The 13,482-nt window shown below is 46.1% G+C and overlaps 1 protein-coding gene across 1 annotated transcript; it reads left to right on the top strand.

The window, feature by feature from the left end:
- The first annotated feature begins 8 nt into the window (after positions 1 to 8).
- nol10 (nucleolar protein 10) lies at positions 9 to 11,550 on the top strand. Its single transcript, XM_070979201.1, has 21 exons — positions 9 to 150; positions 468 to 513; positions 610 to 708; positions 833 to 910; positions 997 to 1,034; positions 2,144 to 2,280; positions 2,380 to 2,445; positions 2,585 to 2,645; positions 2,773 to 2,858; positions 3,066 to 3,144; positions 3,566 to 3,715; positions 3,805 to 3,871; positions 4,316 to 4,368; positions 7,069 to 7,195; positions 8,354 to 8,433; positions 8,535 to 8,633; positions 9,241 to 9,333; positions 9,465 to 9,641; positions 10,002 to 10,306; positions 10,600 to 10,702; positions 11,025 to 11,550. Exons 1-21 carry the CDS (start codon positions 85 to 87, stop codon positions 11,172 to 11,174), a joined length of 2,160 nt encoding a protein of 719 aa, XP_070835302.1. The 5' UTR covers positions 9 to 84; the 3' UTR covers positions 11,175 to 11,550.
- The last annotated feature ends 1,932 nt before the right edge of the window (positions 11,551 to 13,482 follow it).

Genomic DNA, 13,482 nt, shown 5'->3' on the forward strand with positions numbered 1-13,482 from the left:
TGCGAGGCAACAACGTGGGTTCCGTGCACTTCACCGGCGTAGTAAGAGTGTAATGTGTGACCAGAGTCTTGTTGGTTCTCTACAATGCAGATATCTAGCGTGAATGATGTGAAAATTTACAACTTAAGCCATGGAAAGTCTCTTCCAGAGGTAAGAAGCGCGACGTCTTCCGTTCTGTGACATTTAAGCTACAAAGCTACAAAACGTTACTGCTTACCTGAAGCGTAGCTAACCTAGCTAGCTAACACTGCTAGTCGTACAGTTTGACTGTAACGCACCACCTTAATGTAAACCTTCATATAAATGAAGGACCACGCCTAGCTGTAGTAGAACATCATTACACCATACATAAAGGTCGGTAGTGAGTAATAGGAAACAAAGCTGTAAGATTTGAAAGAATTGCTGTAAGGAGTTGCATTAAGTTCCCACGATGCAAAATCCTGACCACCTCTGTGTCTTTCATGCAGTGGCTGTCAGATCGGAAGAAGAGACAGCTGCAAAAGAAAGATGTTGGTGAGTCGACCACTGCAGTTTAAGCTCACAGACTGGTTAATTGTCTTTTAAATGTGTGTCATTATTCTGACTTTCCCGTTCATTATCTTTCCCCAGACATCCAGCGCAGGATTGAGCTCATCCAAGACTTTGAGATGCCCACAGTGTGCACCTCCATCAAAGTGTCGAGGGATGGTCAGTTCGTCCTGGCAGCAGGTGAAGACGAGCTGTGCACCAAACCTTCCCGAACAGTGAAAGTGGTAGCAGTCAGACCAGGCCTTCGAGAAGGTTCAGGTGGTCACTGCATTTCTTATCTGCTTCTATTTTCCATTCATTTCAGGCACTTACAAACCCAGGATTCGCTGCTATGACACCTACCAGCTGTCCCTGAAGTTTGAGCGTTGTCTGGATTCAGATGGTAAGTCAGCAGACACACCCACTTTCTGTGTGGCACCAATGGCATGTTTGACTAAATTTCATTCATTTCCTTTGTTTCTCTTAAAGTTGTGGCTTTTGACATCCTGTCTGATGACTACTCAAAGGTAAGACATTCAGGGCCCTCTTGCCCCAACACTGTTTGTTTTTGTTGTTTGCATTGATATGATTTAATACAACAGTGATTCAAACAAATTGTGTTTACCAGCTACAGTTTTATTAAGTGTTTCAGAGCCCATGTAGTAATATCCTTTATTCAATCATGTGTTTACAAAGTTTTGAACCTTGCTCCATCCTCAGTAGTGAATGACTGAGACGTTCCTTTCAGAACCAGTCATGATACTATCACCTGTTACCAATGAGCCTGTTTACCTGTGAAATGTTCCAAACAGCTGTTTTTGGAGCATTCCACATCTTTCCCAGTCTTTAGCTGCTCCTGTCCAAACTTGTTTGAAACATGTTGCTGCATCAAATTCAGAATAAGCAGATATTTACAAAAATCAATGAAGCTGATGAGGCCAAACATTAAATATATTGTCCGTAAATGCATACGATAATCATACTGTCACTGAAAGGATCTGTGATCAGAAACTGGCGATGACACTTTGTTTGACTTATCTATAAAATGATAGCGATGTAGACGTCAGAATCAAAAATCAAATCTCTGTCGCTGCTGGAGGCCGGGGCTGAGCTCCTGACACACAGTCAGTGGACAGCAGCGTAACTTCAGAGCAGAGTCCACAGCGGAGGGAATGAAACAGACTTTAGGATAATTAGGATAATTTACTTGAGTCAACAACGACAATGCTCATAGCAGATTATCAATAAGTGCAACGAAAGGGAGACAGTATGGTCACTTTATCAAACACCTGTTGAATCAGAACAGGCTTGCAGAAATGTGATGTCTTCAGTGACTCTGCCCTCAGTAACTTGCTGCCTCTTCTTAATCCAGTTCATCCATATTGTTTATGCAGACATACTTTCCGCTAAAGTGGTGAACGTGAGCTCAGGTTATCCTCCAAACCTCCAATTGTTTAGAAAAAGGTAACATGTAGTCAATTATAAGGAAGTGGGTTGGATATCTCAAAAGCAACAGCAAAGCGCAGATTAAGACGGTCTGTTGATCAGTGACAGCCAAAACAGGAAACACAACACAGCTCTTCTGTCACCATCCCAGCAAACATTACGTCGTATGTTTTTCTATCTGTCTGAACAGCTAGTGTTTTTGCACTGTGACCGCTACGTAGAGTTCCACTCTCAGCACGGACACTACTACAAGACTCGTATTCCAAAGTTTGGACGGGACTTTTCGTACCACTACCCCTCCTGTGACCTCTATTTTGTGGGGACGAGGTGAGAGCATGATGAAGGAGAGAGGATGTCAAGTTTAAATCCGTCCTGTGCATGAGGCAGGAATAAGACGTCTGTCGATGCTTTTGTTTTCACTGACAGTTCGGAGGTGTTCAGACTGAACCTGGAACAAGGACGCTTCCTCAGCTCACTTCAGACTGATGCTGTGTAAGTAGAACAGAGTGTTTCCAGAACTGTTCACGGCAGGTGAAAATATTCAAACTGCTGCACCACAGAAGTCTTTGGTGTGGCTCTTTGCCATCATTGCTCTCAGCTGATGTTCATGATGCTTCTTTTTCTTGACCAGAGAGAACAACGTGTGTGACATCAATCCCGTCCATCACTTGTTGGCCACAGGGACCTCTGAGGTGAGCGTCAGAGCCGGCTGTGTGTGAGATGAGGCGGCAGTTATTAGAAGACACAAGCGAAAACTCACCAAAGTCACGAGTTGTAATCTTTCTCAAGTGTTTGACGCCTCTTCCCTTTGACTGCCAGGGAAGGGTGGAATGCTGGGACCCTCGTGTCCGGAACAGAGTGGGCATGCTGGACTGTGCCCTGAGCAGCCTCACTGAAGGAACAGAGTATGTACCAAGCTGTCGCACCGAGACTTCAGCTGGTGTCAGCCAAACAATGCATATAGAGCACATGGCTTTTCTCTGCTGCCTCTGACTCTGCTGCATGAACAGGCTGCAAGCTGTGCGTCATTATGGCACACTTTAGAAACTTTGCCTTTATTCCTTAACATTCTGTTGATACGATGTTGCTCTTCTTTGTGTCTTTGTCGACAGAGTTCAGGGTTTGCCATCAATCAGTGCGCTGAAGTTTAGCAGCTCCCTCGCCATGGCAGTGGGCACCAGCACAGGACAGGTGAACCAAAAGCGTCATGTTTTGAGGCACACAGTGTTTGGGACGTCGCTTCTCTTGGCGTGTCTCTGTAACTCTGGCTTGGTTCTCCACTTGCGCTCTGTTTGGCGTTGTTGTAAGCTCCGCTGCTCACATGGTGTGACATTCAGCCTCTTCTTCCTGAGACTGGTCGACTCACAAAGAAGTGGCTGATGTCACGAGCTCTCCTGTAAAAAAGCTCCACTGTGCAGCCGGTGCTCCTGTGATGTTGCCTCTTTTGGTTTGATGCTCTGTGGCTATTTGCTCTTCATCTTAATGTTAAAGTGAAAGATGCAGTTGTGAACAATATAATCTTAAACACACCCTGAGCATTTTTTAGCCTTGCTGTAGCATTTGGAAGCCTCCTTGATGTTGTGGTGTTTTCACCCTTTGCTTTGTCCTGAAGGTGCTGCTCTATGACCTGCGTTCCAACCAGCCGCTCCTGGTCAAAGACCACTTCTACAACCTGCCGATCAAGTCACTCAACTTCCACAACCAGCTGGACCTCGTTGTGTCTGCCGACTCCAAAATTATAAAATTCTGGAACAAAGACACTGTAAGACTCGGTAACAGCCTGACTTTCCTGCCTGTCTTTGTCCACGTGGACTCTTTCTGATGTCGTTTGTCTTTTATCTGTTGTGACAGGGCAAGGTGTTCTCCTCCATACAGCCTCAGACCAACATCAATGATGTTTGTATCTACCCTAATTCAGGTGAGAACAACTTCTCCAACACCAAAACATTTGAAACTCAACACAAGCGACCCCCTGTAGCACTCACGCAGACGTCTTTCACCTCCGGGTGGCGCCATCTAACAGTCGAGTCACACACTGAGTTTGCAGCTTTGTCCTGTCTGTCATTGCATGCCGGTCAGTTTTCACAAGCTGAATTTGAACTTTCACACTGAAGATCAGATTTTTAATCAGAAGTTTTTTTTTCCTTTGAACTTTTTTTATGAGGGTCTTTTATAGAGCAGCGACTTAAAGACACTTCCACATAATTCAGCTCTCAAATAAAAAAGCAGTTTTCTGAGTCTTTTGGACAGACATTCATCATGCCCTTATATGCAAACTGAACCAGCCACGTTCACTGTGTCATTGACCTTCAAATACACGTGACTGGAGCCAATGTTTGATCTTCCTGTGTCTCGTTGACAGGCATGCTCTTCACTGCCAATGAAGATCCCAAGATGAACACCTTCTACATCCCAGTGAGTACAGAGGCGTGCACTTTCCTTCCTGCTGGCTTGGTGCCAGTGTGTGGCAGAGGGGTCATGTTCGCTTCCTGTCCATCAGGAACTGGGCTGACAGCACGGACGTGTCATAAAACACTTTATGGTGCAGTAAAGGTGTTTTTATTCGACGTTACAGAGCAGCTGTGTGTACAAGCCTCACTCACTCACTCAGGTGACTGTTTTAGGACGTGTGGGAGGAAGCAAGCAATAGAGAGAGTGTGTGAGCTGTTTATTTTCTCTTTCATTGATCTGGTTCTCACAAGGCCACTGCATAATGAGTGAAGCTGCTGAAAACTTGCCATCAGCAGTCTGTCCTGTGACTCTGATATTATCTGACAGCATGTGTTGTTCTGGAGATGCTGTGTGTTTGTTCGACTGTGTATGTGGACTCAAAGTAGACTTTGATTTGTGTAAATGGGTGAACTCCAGACATGATGAACATGGATGGGGGGAACTTGGGTCCCTCTGTTGAATGTTGAATCTATAGCTGAAACAGAAATTTGGCTGATCTTTGTCTTGATGGGAAGCTCAGGTTCATCACTTTGCATACAAGTGGGCACGAACATGTTGTTATCATGATCTAAAGGGAGCTTTGCTGCTTTGACTTCTGAAGTCTGTCTGATGCTTCTCCATAAAATCCTGTGGGAACAGCTGTTGTGTGTTGAATTGATAGTCAGTATGGACATATAAGCTTTGTAAAATGAAATGTTTTTGCAGTGTTGGTTCCACTTCAAGCCAGATTCTTCATTGTCATTTTCTAAGAGGTGCAGCTCTGAGGCGAGTTCAAACAGCACGTTTTGATGCCTCCTGGTCTCATCGAACAGGCTCCTTAGAAAGTCAGGATATGCGTTCAGACTTGTCTGAGCAACCTGCCATTTATGCTTCTGAAATGTTTCCGCGTCCACACATCTTGCCTCAGCCCTCCGCTTGTCACACTGCTCTGATTATCTCTGCAGGACAGCTTGAATCTTTCTCAGCTATCAGCTCAGCAGTGATGTAACTGATGAATGAACGGGCTCTGAACGCTGGAGTCTGTCGACTTTGACCTCAGTGTGTGACTCCACGAGACGTCATCGCCTGCGTGGACACATTCCACAAAGCAGGCAGAAACACTGCGTTTAGCTTCTTCCATAAGACTTCCACCCATCCATTGATTCCAACTCAGCTAGACGTCACAGCATGAGCGGATCTGTGACCTGCATGACTGCACACTAGTTAACCCTTACTGCGTTCTGCTGAGCACCTTCTATGCTCGCATATGGGAAAGAGAAGATAAATGTGAACTCTGAGAAACAGCACTAGATAGTGATAGAAAAATAGCCTCTTAGACAGCAATGGTATCCTTGAAGGATAACATTTTTTTCAAGTCTATCTTCACATGCCACTTGTCCATTGAAAGAGTTGCGGGCTGATGTAATCATGGGGGGCAAAATGCCCGAAATGTCTCCACTCTGTGCAAAAATGCATTCTAAAGTTCAGCGGTTTCTCCCTGTCCAGCGTTTCCTCAGTGAGCCATGAAGGAGGGTTACTTCATGCCAGTAACTTGTAGGTTTGCTGCTGGAATGAACATGTTGACTTGGCTGACTCAGACTACTGAAGCATCACAGAAGCTGAACTTTAGAGCAAGGATTGTGGATTTCCAACCCGTCAGTGCCCCGTCAGTTAGAGGAGAGGAGAGCAGGGTGAGAAGAGCGACTGGAGAAGCTGTTAATAAATGTGTAGTCTTTTATTGAAGTGGTTTGACCTGTGATCATGGCAAGATCCAGTCAGTTCAGCCTTCGAGTGAGGATTTCAATAAACATACTGTATTTAAATGATCAAAACTAAATCAAGCCTAAAGTTTTGAACATGACATAGGAAGTAAATAGAGCTTCACAATGCTCCAACCTCCACTGGAGGACATGAGTGAGATGAGGTTGAGCACTCCGGGCAGATGGAGCACTTCAAAGTCCAGCCCGTCTTTCTTATATCAGCAAAAACAGTGTCCAGTCTTACTGTTAGCTCACTCAGTCTTTAGGATAAAAAGGAACCCTCTGCTTCGTGGTCGAGAGACATCAAGCCTGTTTTTTCACTGAGTCCAGCTGCTGAAAAGATGTGACAGATGTCCCACAAATGCAAATACTTAGAGAGTTCACGAAGGTGCTAACCATGTGCTGCTTTTAAATTCCTAACAAGGTATTGACTTGAACATAGCTGAACTTCCTGGTTTGGCACTGTTACTTGTCTCTAAACATGAGCACATGTAAGCGTGAGAAGTTCAAGCGTGCGGTCAGAGCCAACACTGTCAGGATTGTGAGGTGTAACAGTCGTTTCTTGCTGTGACCACAGAGAATGCATCGCCTGAGGCGCACACTGTGAAAGTGATCAGTCAGCCTGAGCAGCAGTGACGCTTTGGTGCTGCTGTTGGAAAAAGGAAGAGCTCAGTAATGTCTCACTGGAATGGAAACATGAGCTCGGACAGTGAATCTATTTCTGTTTCAACAAATACATGATGGCTTTCATATTTACTCAGTCTAAATGTGAACCAGGAGTGTGTGTGTGTGTGTGTGTGTGTGTGTGTGTGTGTGTGTGTGTGTGTGTGTGTGTGTGTGTGTGTGTGTGTGTGTGTGTGTGTGTGTGTGTGTGTGTGTGTGTGTGTGTGTGTGTGTGTGTGTGTGTGTGTGTGTGTGTGTTTAGGCTCTGGGCCCTGCGCCTCGCTGGTGCTCCTTCCTCGACAACCTGACAGAGGAGCTGGAGGAGAGCCCGGAGAGCACGGTGTATGATGACTACAAGTTTGTCACCCGGAAGGACCTGGAAAATCTCGGTGAGCCGTCGCCACCTTCATTTTTCCTCTCAGACGTCACTGCGTATGGAAACGGATCTCAAAGTTAAACAACCCATTACACAGAAAAGATTAGAAAGCAGTTAGAAAGTACAGAAGATTAAAGAGACCACTGTTCAAAGAGGGAATCTAATCCCAGCCTTGAAAGTTACACCCAAAACTAGGAGTCAATCTGAGCCACTTTGCCGCCTTGGGGGTTAGCTTGGGTGGCTAGACTACCTAACTAGAGGCCTGGGGAATGACTGAGAGGATTTAGGTAAGAAAAGTAGTGTGTGGGTGTGGGAGGAAGGAGGGTTGGGGGAGTGGACACTGGAAGGGTTGAATGAACATTGGAATGCAGGCTCAGCAGTAAAGAGATCAAATGACAAGAAGCGGGAAGGTGGTTGGCTGCTGCGGAATAAAAGGAGAGGAGGGGGCAGGCAGGGGGACCGTGGTGTTGACTTACAGGAGCCGGGTAATGTGGCCCTGTTATGTAATCACGAGGCGGCATGGGCGGAACACGCTGTCGATGTTCCCGGGGAGAGCACTTACTCCACATTCCCCGCGTCCCTCCAGCTCCACACTTCCACTTATCAGCCGCGGCAGACACGTTTTCGAACAATCAGCACAACCAGTGCACGCCGCTGCTCCCATTCACACCCCAGAGACAGGGATCCCAGGGTGCAGACCCTCTGCTTTAATGACACTTTTCATTCTCATATGTAAAATCTCCCAAAACATTTTTTTCTCTCAGGTCAATCGTGAAAACCGTAAGATTAAAGCGCCTCTCCATTGTCTCACAAACTTGTTGAACATTAAATACATTAATGAGAAAACAGCTCCTCAGCCGCCATGTTCCTGAACATAATTAGAGATGTCTTCCACGTGTACACGTACATTCTTCTTCTGCTGAGTCTTATGGTGGCTAGCATCCATAAGTAATGCATTATCGCCGTCTGCCAGACTCTCCCTTGACCCATCTATTGCAGCAATGCCATGGCACAAGATTGGAATGTGTGGAATTGCACTTGTACTGCATCTAAAGTCTCTACACATATTCCTGCCCGTAGACCTCATAAATGTCTGGATTTAATTTTTACAGTTAGAGTTAATTCGTTAGCAAATGCCTGACGTCATTGTGGGTTTTTCGATGTGTGTCAGGTCTGTCTCACCTGGTGGGATCATCTCTCCTGAGAGCCTACATGCACGGCTTTTTCATGGACATCAGGCTCTATCACAAGGTGAGGTGAACGTTGTGGTAATGTAGAGATCGGGACTGATGACGATAAAAGTGTTCTCAAAGAGGTTTGTTTAACAGTTCGGCTGTTTGCTTTGGCCGCAGGTCAAAACCATGGCAAATCCTTTTGCATACGAGGAGTATCGCAAGGATAAGATCCGCCAGAAGATCGAGGAGTCCAGGACTCAAAGGGTGCAGGTTAAGGTGAGACATCCTTCTTTCCACCAGTGGTTACAGCTTCTCCTCACTGGCGAAGCAGACTGCTGAAAGCTCTGTCCATCAGAAGGCATCCTCTCTTTCTTTACGTTTGGATAAGGGAGAAAATCTAGATCAAGTTTTGGACTTCTTCTTGCCTCAGTATAACACATACTATTACCTTGTACATGTTTCACTGTCTTTCACTTAGAGCTACATCCGTTCCCTCTCTGCATTTCATGGAGTAAAATGTACATTTCCAGCAGTTTTTTCCTGAATCCAGCCTGCAAAGCTGCCGTTCAGTGCCTGAATGCAAAGTTTCTTCACATCCTGTCACACTCGTCAGATGTTTCAAACCAATAACCCTTTAGAGATTGTTAGACTTGATAAAAAAAAATGTTAACAACACAGAACCCTTTGTAAACACATCAGAAATCTACCACTTGCTGAAGGGTTACTTATTTGACACAAAGAATTGCATTTTTGCAGCATGTACATGCATTGATGATGGTGCCAATGAAAATGTGCGTGTTGCTTCACAAATGAAGCTGATTGGATCATATTTCCTGTTTCCCGTGTGTGTAACCAACTGGGCAATGTGTTGTGACTGAGACAGAAGCTGCCCAAGGTGAACAAGGACCTGGCTCTGAAGCTGATGGAGGAGGGTGACGATGAAGCAGAGCTGGCCTCGAGGAAGAAGAAGGGCAAGGTAGGAATCTGAATTCATTCCCTCTGAAGATACTCAGAACTCGTCATCTGAAATCTTGAAAGTGTGCTACCACATCTGGAACCAAGAGAAATCCTAATCATTTCCCTCGTCCTACCGTTCCCAAACTGCAGGCTCTCCCCAGCATCCTGGGAGACGACCGCTTCAAGGTGATGTTTGAAAACCCAGACTACCAGGTGGACGAGCAGAGCGAGGAGTTCCGCCTCCTCAACCCCATCGTGTCCAAGGTCGGACAGAAGAGGAAGAAGAAGCTGCGTCTGCTGGCTCAGCAGGCGGCCGCTTCCCAACAGGTAACGCTAAACTTAGCCGTGAGTTACATTTCACGCACAGGCCTGAAAACCTTTACAGTGTCCAGGCATTTAGAAATACAGTGTGAGAAGGAAGACAGGTCTTATGGTTTGAGCCAAAAGAGAGTAGTGTGACAAAATAGTGGCTTTCCACGTTCAGTTCTTGGACTGGAAATACTGTATTAAGTGGGATATTAGCATGCAGCGCTCTATAATCCCCCTGAACACAGTCATCTTCTCATTCACCTGAGTGCTGTTTGCACAAACTGTGTTTTCTTAACATCGTTTCGTGTGAGGGATCAGGCCTGTCCTCAGCGCCAAGACAGAATATCACTCTAATAACTCTGTCACACCTCTGTCCAGGTGGATGAAGATGAGGAGGAGCCCGAGGGGCGAGGCAGCTCTGAGGAGGAGAGCTCGGACGACGACAAGAGCTGGGTGGAGGAGGTGAGGGAGCAGCGGAGGCTGCTGCGGCAGGAGGGCCGAGACCGGCGGCGGCAGGAGAGGAAGGACGCAGACCGCAACACCGTCCTGCTGGAGAGGGAAGAGAACGCCGGAGAGAAAATGGCTGGAAGCAAGAAGACGAGTCAGCCGCAGTTTTATCAGATCAAAGCCGGAGAGGAGTTCAGAAGTTTTAACGACATGGCCCACAAGCAGAGACTACAGAAGTATGTCTGCGTTGAATGGAGGTGTTAAGAGCTGCTCCTGAGACGCTTTGAAACCCAATTTATTGTTCAGACTGCTCACCCTAACCCTAACGATGAGGCATTTTTAACAGGTTTACAAACTTCAATCAATATATGAGAATATTAATTCAAATTATGACCATGGTCAATAAACAACACTACAACACTGCAGCTCAGAGCCGAAACAGTAACTGCTGTGCTCCACCTGCGCTGTTTGGTATATTGTGTCTGACGAGTGTGTGTGTGTGTGTGTGTGTGTGTGTGTGTTCTTCCAGGGCTTCTTTGGAGGAGCGTCTGAAGCTAGAGGAGCACTCTGGAACCAGCAACATGGACGACACTGCAGTGGGCAGCAAACAGCTGACCTTCACACTGAAAAAGGTAAGCTGTTGACATGGGGCACTGTCCTCTGTCTGTCATAACTCGCTCCCATCACTGCACTGTTGAAAGCAGTGAAGTCCAAATAGAAAACTGTAAGCCAAGTGGTCAGTGGAGAGGAGGCACCACGGTGGTCTGAAGATGGTTTATCTTCATACAGTCTGACATGCAATTGATTGTAAAGCTACATTTCGGTACAGTGACCGTGGTCAGGCATTTCATATAGCAAATGGCAGCAATCCCCCTTAGTATGACTGTACGGTCGCTTTACACCGTGAATGTACAGGCGGTGGAAACACATGAGATATTCTGTCCTCGTTTGCAGTCGGAGCAGCAGAGGAGGCAGCAGCAGGCGGAGCGGGAACACCACGAGGAGAGGAAGAAGCTGAGGCGCTCGGCCGGACACCTGAGCAGCGGCCGCGGGAGAGGCCGGGGCGGCGGCAGGGGAAGAGGAGGAGGGAGAGGCCGGTACTGATGAGGGTGGAGGACGGACTGCGGAGGCATTATCGACACAGTCCACAGTCATGTCAGAGTTTTGTGGTGTCTTCCATTAACTCATCTCTGAGCAGAGCAGCCTGCCTCCTGCTCCTGGGTGGTCTGCGCCATGTGTTTAGCTGCTCTCTGGAAATTCAGAGCATATTAAAAAAGATTACCTATGTCACTGCCTGCATATAATGCTTATGCCATTATCCAAAACTACAGTGACTATGGAGTGCTTTTTTTTCCTCTCAGTGGAGCCGACTGCGGGGGGGGGGCAGTATGTGTGTGTAAAAAGTTTAGGATTTCTTAATGCTTTTTTTATTACTGTATATTGTTAAAACAACACTTGTACTATAAATTCTATTTGGTACAACACTTGCTTGTCTACGTTCTTTTTTATCCCTGAAAATCTAAATATGCTCGAGCGTTCTCGACGTGCTTCCTCTGCAGCGCTTCACGGCATGCGTCAGAAGAGGGGAGGAGGACAGTGAATGAGGAAAGTTTTTTTTTTTTTCCTTTCCCCCGCCAACAACTGCAGTTCTTGGAAATAGAAGGACTGCCTGGGTGTCCTTCCCATCCCCCTCAAATGTGCTGATGGCGTGAACCCCCTCTGCTCCAGCACTGGCCCATTTCAAATGTGAGGGAGGTGCATTTAAGCTCTCAGCATGCCAACACTGGCCCCCAGGCTCATTTGAACTCATTTGATGTCACCATGCTTTTTCACCAGGGCCCTTCTGCCTACAAGAGTGCCAGACTATTCCCTGTAACTTTCTGTTGTCTCTGCTGGTTGCCTCTTTTTTCTTTTTTACAGATTACACAAAGAAGATATTTTAATTAGGGAGCTTTAGAGTTGCTAGTGGGTAAATTTATGTTTTGACAGCCATTCAAACTGCGTCCCCCTGTCTTCCTGCTAAGCCCATCTGAAAGGCTGTTGGCTCCAGCTGCATACAGTATTTACTGTACAGACATATGAGCGCTATCAATCTTCTCATCTAATTTCCAGCCACAGCAACAAAAGGTCAAACGATACCTTTCATTTTGCACAGGGTCTATACTGCCCTGTCTCTTTGTACAGTGTGCAGCTGAATGGATCAGGGTCAGGGTTTAACATACTTAAAAACAGAAAATCATCGATACAAAGCCTGTCAGGGATGAACAGGAAGCTTTTTATCCAGGTACTTGTTGAGAGATTACCATCAGTGGAGAGTATGTTCCTGAGGCCAGGCCACATAGCTCCAGCCCAGCTCACTCCTTTGTGTTAGGGAACAAATAAACATAATTTAGCAACAGGCCATCTGGGATAGTTCTTTAATCTGGGTTCCAGGCAAGTGGCCCCCTTTTTTTCAGGATGCTTTGGCCTCACCATGACAACTGGCAATCAGGCCACAGGAAGTGGGTCAACCAAAGCAAGCACAAAGAATAAGGAAACTGAATTTCCACAGCAGCGAGGAAGTGCTGTGTGATATACTGTACCCTGTAAGCCAAACCACTGCATAGACCTGCAGTGTTGCTCGTTGTATGTGATTCCTGTCAGGTGGAGTTTTTCCAGGGATGTCCTCACTTGTAATGATCAAATACAGTACTTACTCCAATCAGCGCTCCATTGCTAAAGGACGCTGGGTGGGACAGAAAACAATGTCGTGTTTCCGGTTTGATTACAAGCTCAAAAACCATGGGTTCCTTTAAATGCGACCTAATAAAACCAACATAAAGGTTTGTGCCTGCGTTATGGTACATCCCCTGTTTCCTCTGGCAGTGTGTCCATTACTCTGCATAATCTACAGCGGACACTGAACAGGTTTCACAGGGACTGTTCAGAAAGCAGCGCCATTGAAACTGCTTGCTTGAGGTCTATGGATTCTGCAGAGCAGCCAGCACATAGTTTCTGGAAATCATTTCCATCTAATACTTTCTGGCAAGGAACAGCTGTACTTTGCAGCGCTAATTAGCACACACGCTAACAGGCTAAATTAAGATTGTGAATATGGTAAATTTATCAGCACTGTCACTGCAAGCAACTGTAATATGCTGATTATAAATTAGCTTGAGGCACAGGTGTACCTCAGTACAGCACCACAGAGTGAGTGTGCATCTGCTGACTAAGAGTTTAGTAATATAATGATACTTTTGATGAAGCAGGCAAGAACATTTTGTTTCACACAATAGGAATGTGGTTGTATGAGTGTGGTTGTAACATATAGCCACCTCATCTTCTTCCATTAAGACAGAGGCTTCATATTATCAAATGCAGAGCTGCTCAGCTCAGACGCCATCCAACTCTTGAACCTTGGTTAGGCCATCTT

This window comes from Chaetodon trifascialis, chromosome 14, assembly GCF_039877785.1.
Source record: "Chaetodon trifascialis isolate fChaTrf1 chromosome 14, fChaTrf1.hap1, whole genome shotgun sequence".
Classification (NCBI taxonomy): domain Eukaryota; kingdom Metazoa; phylum Chordata; class Actinopteri; order Chaetodontiformes; family Chaetodontidae; genus Chaetodon; species Chaetodon trifascialis.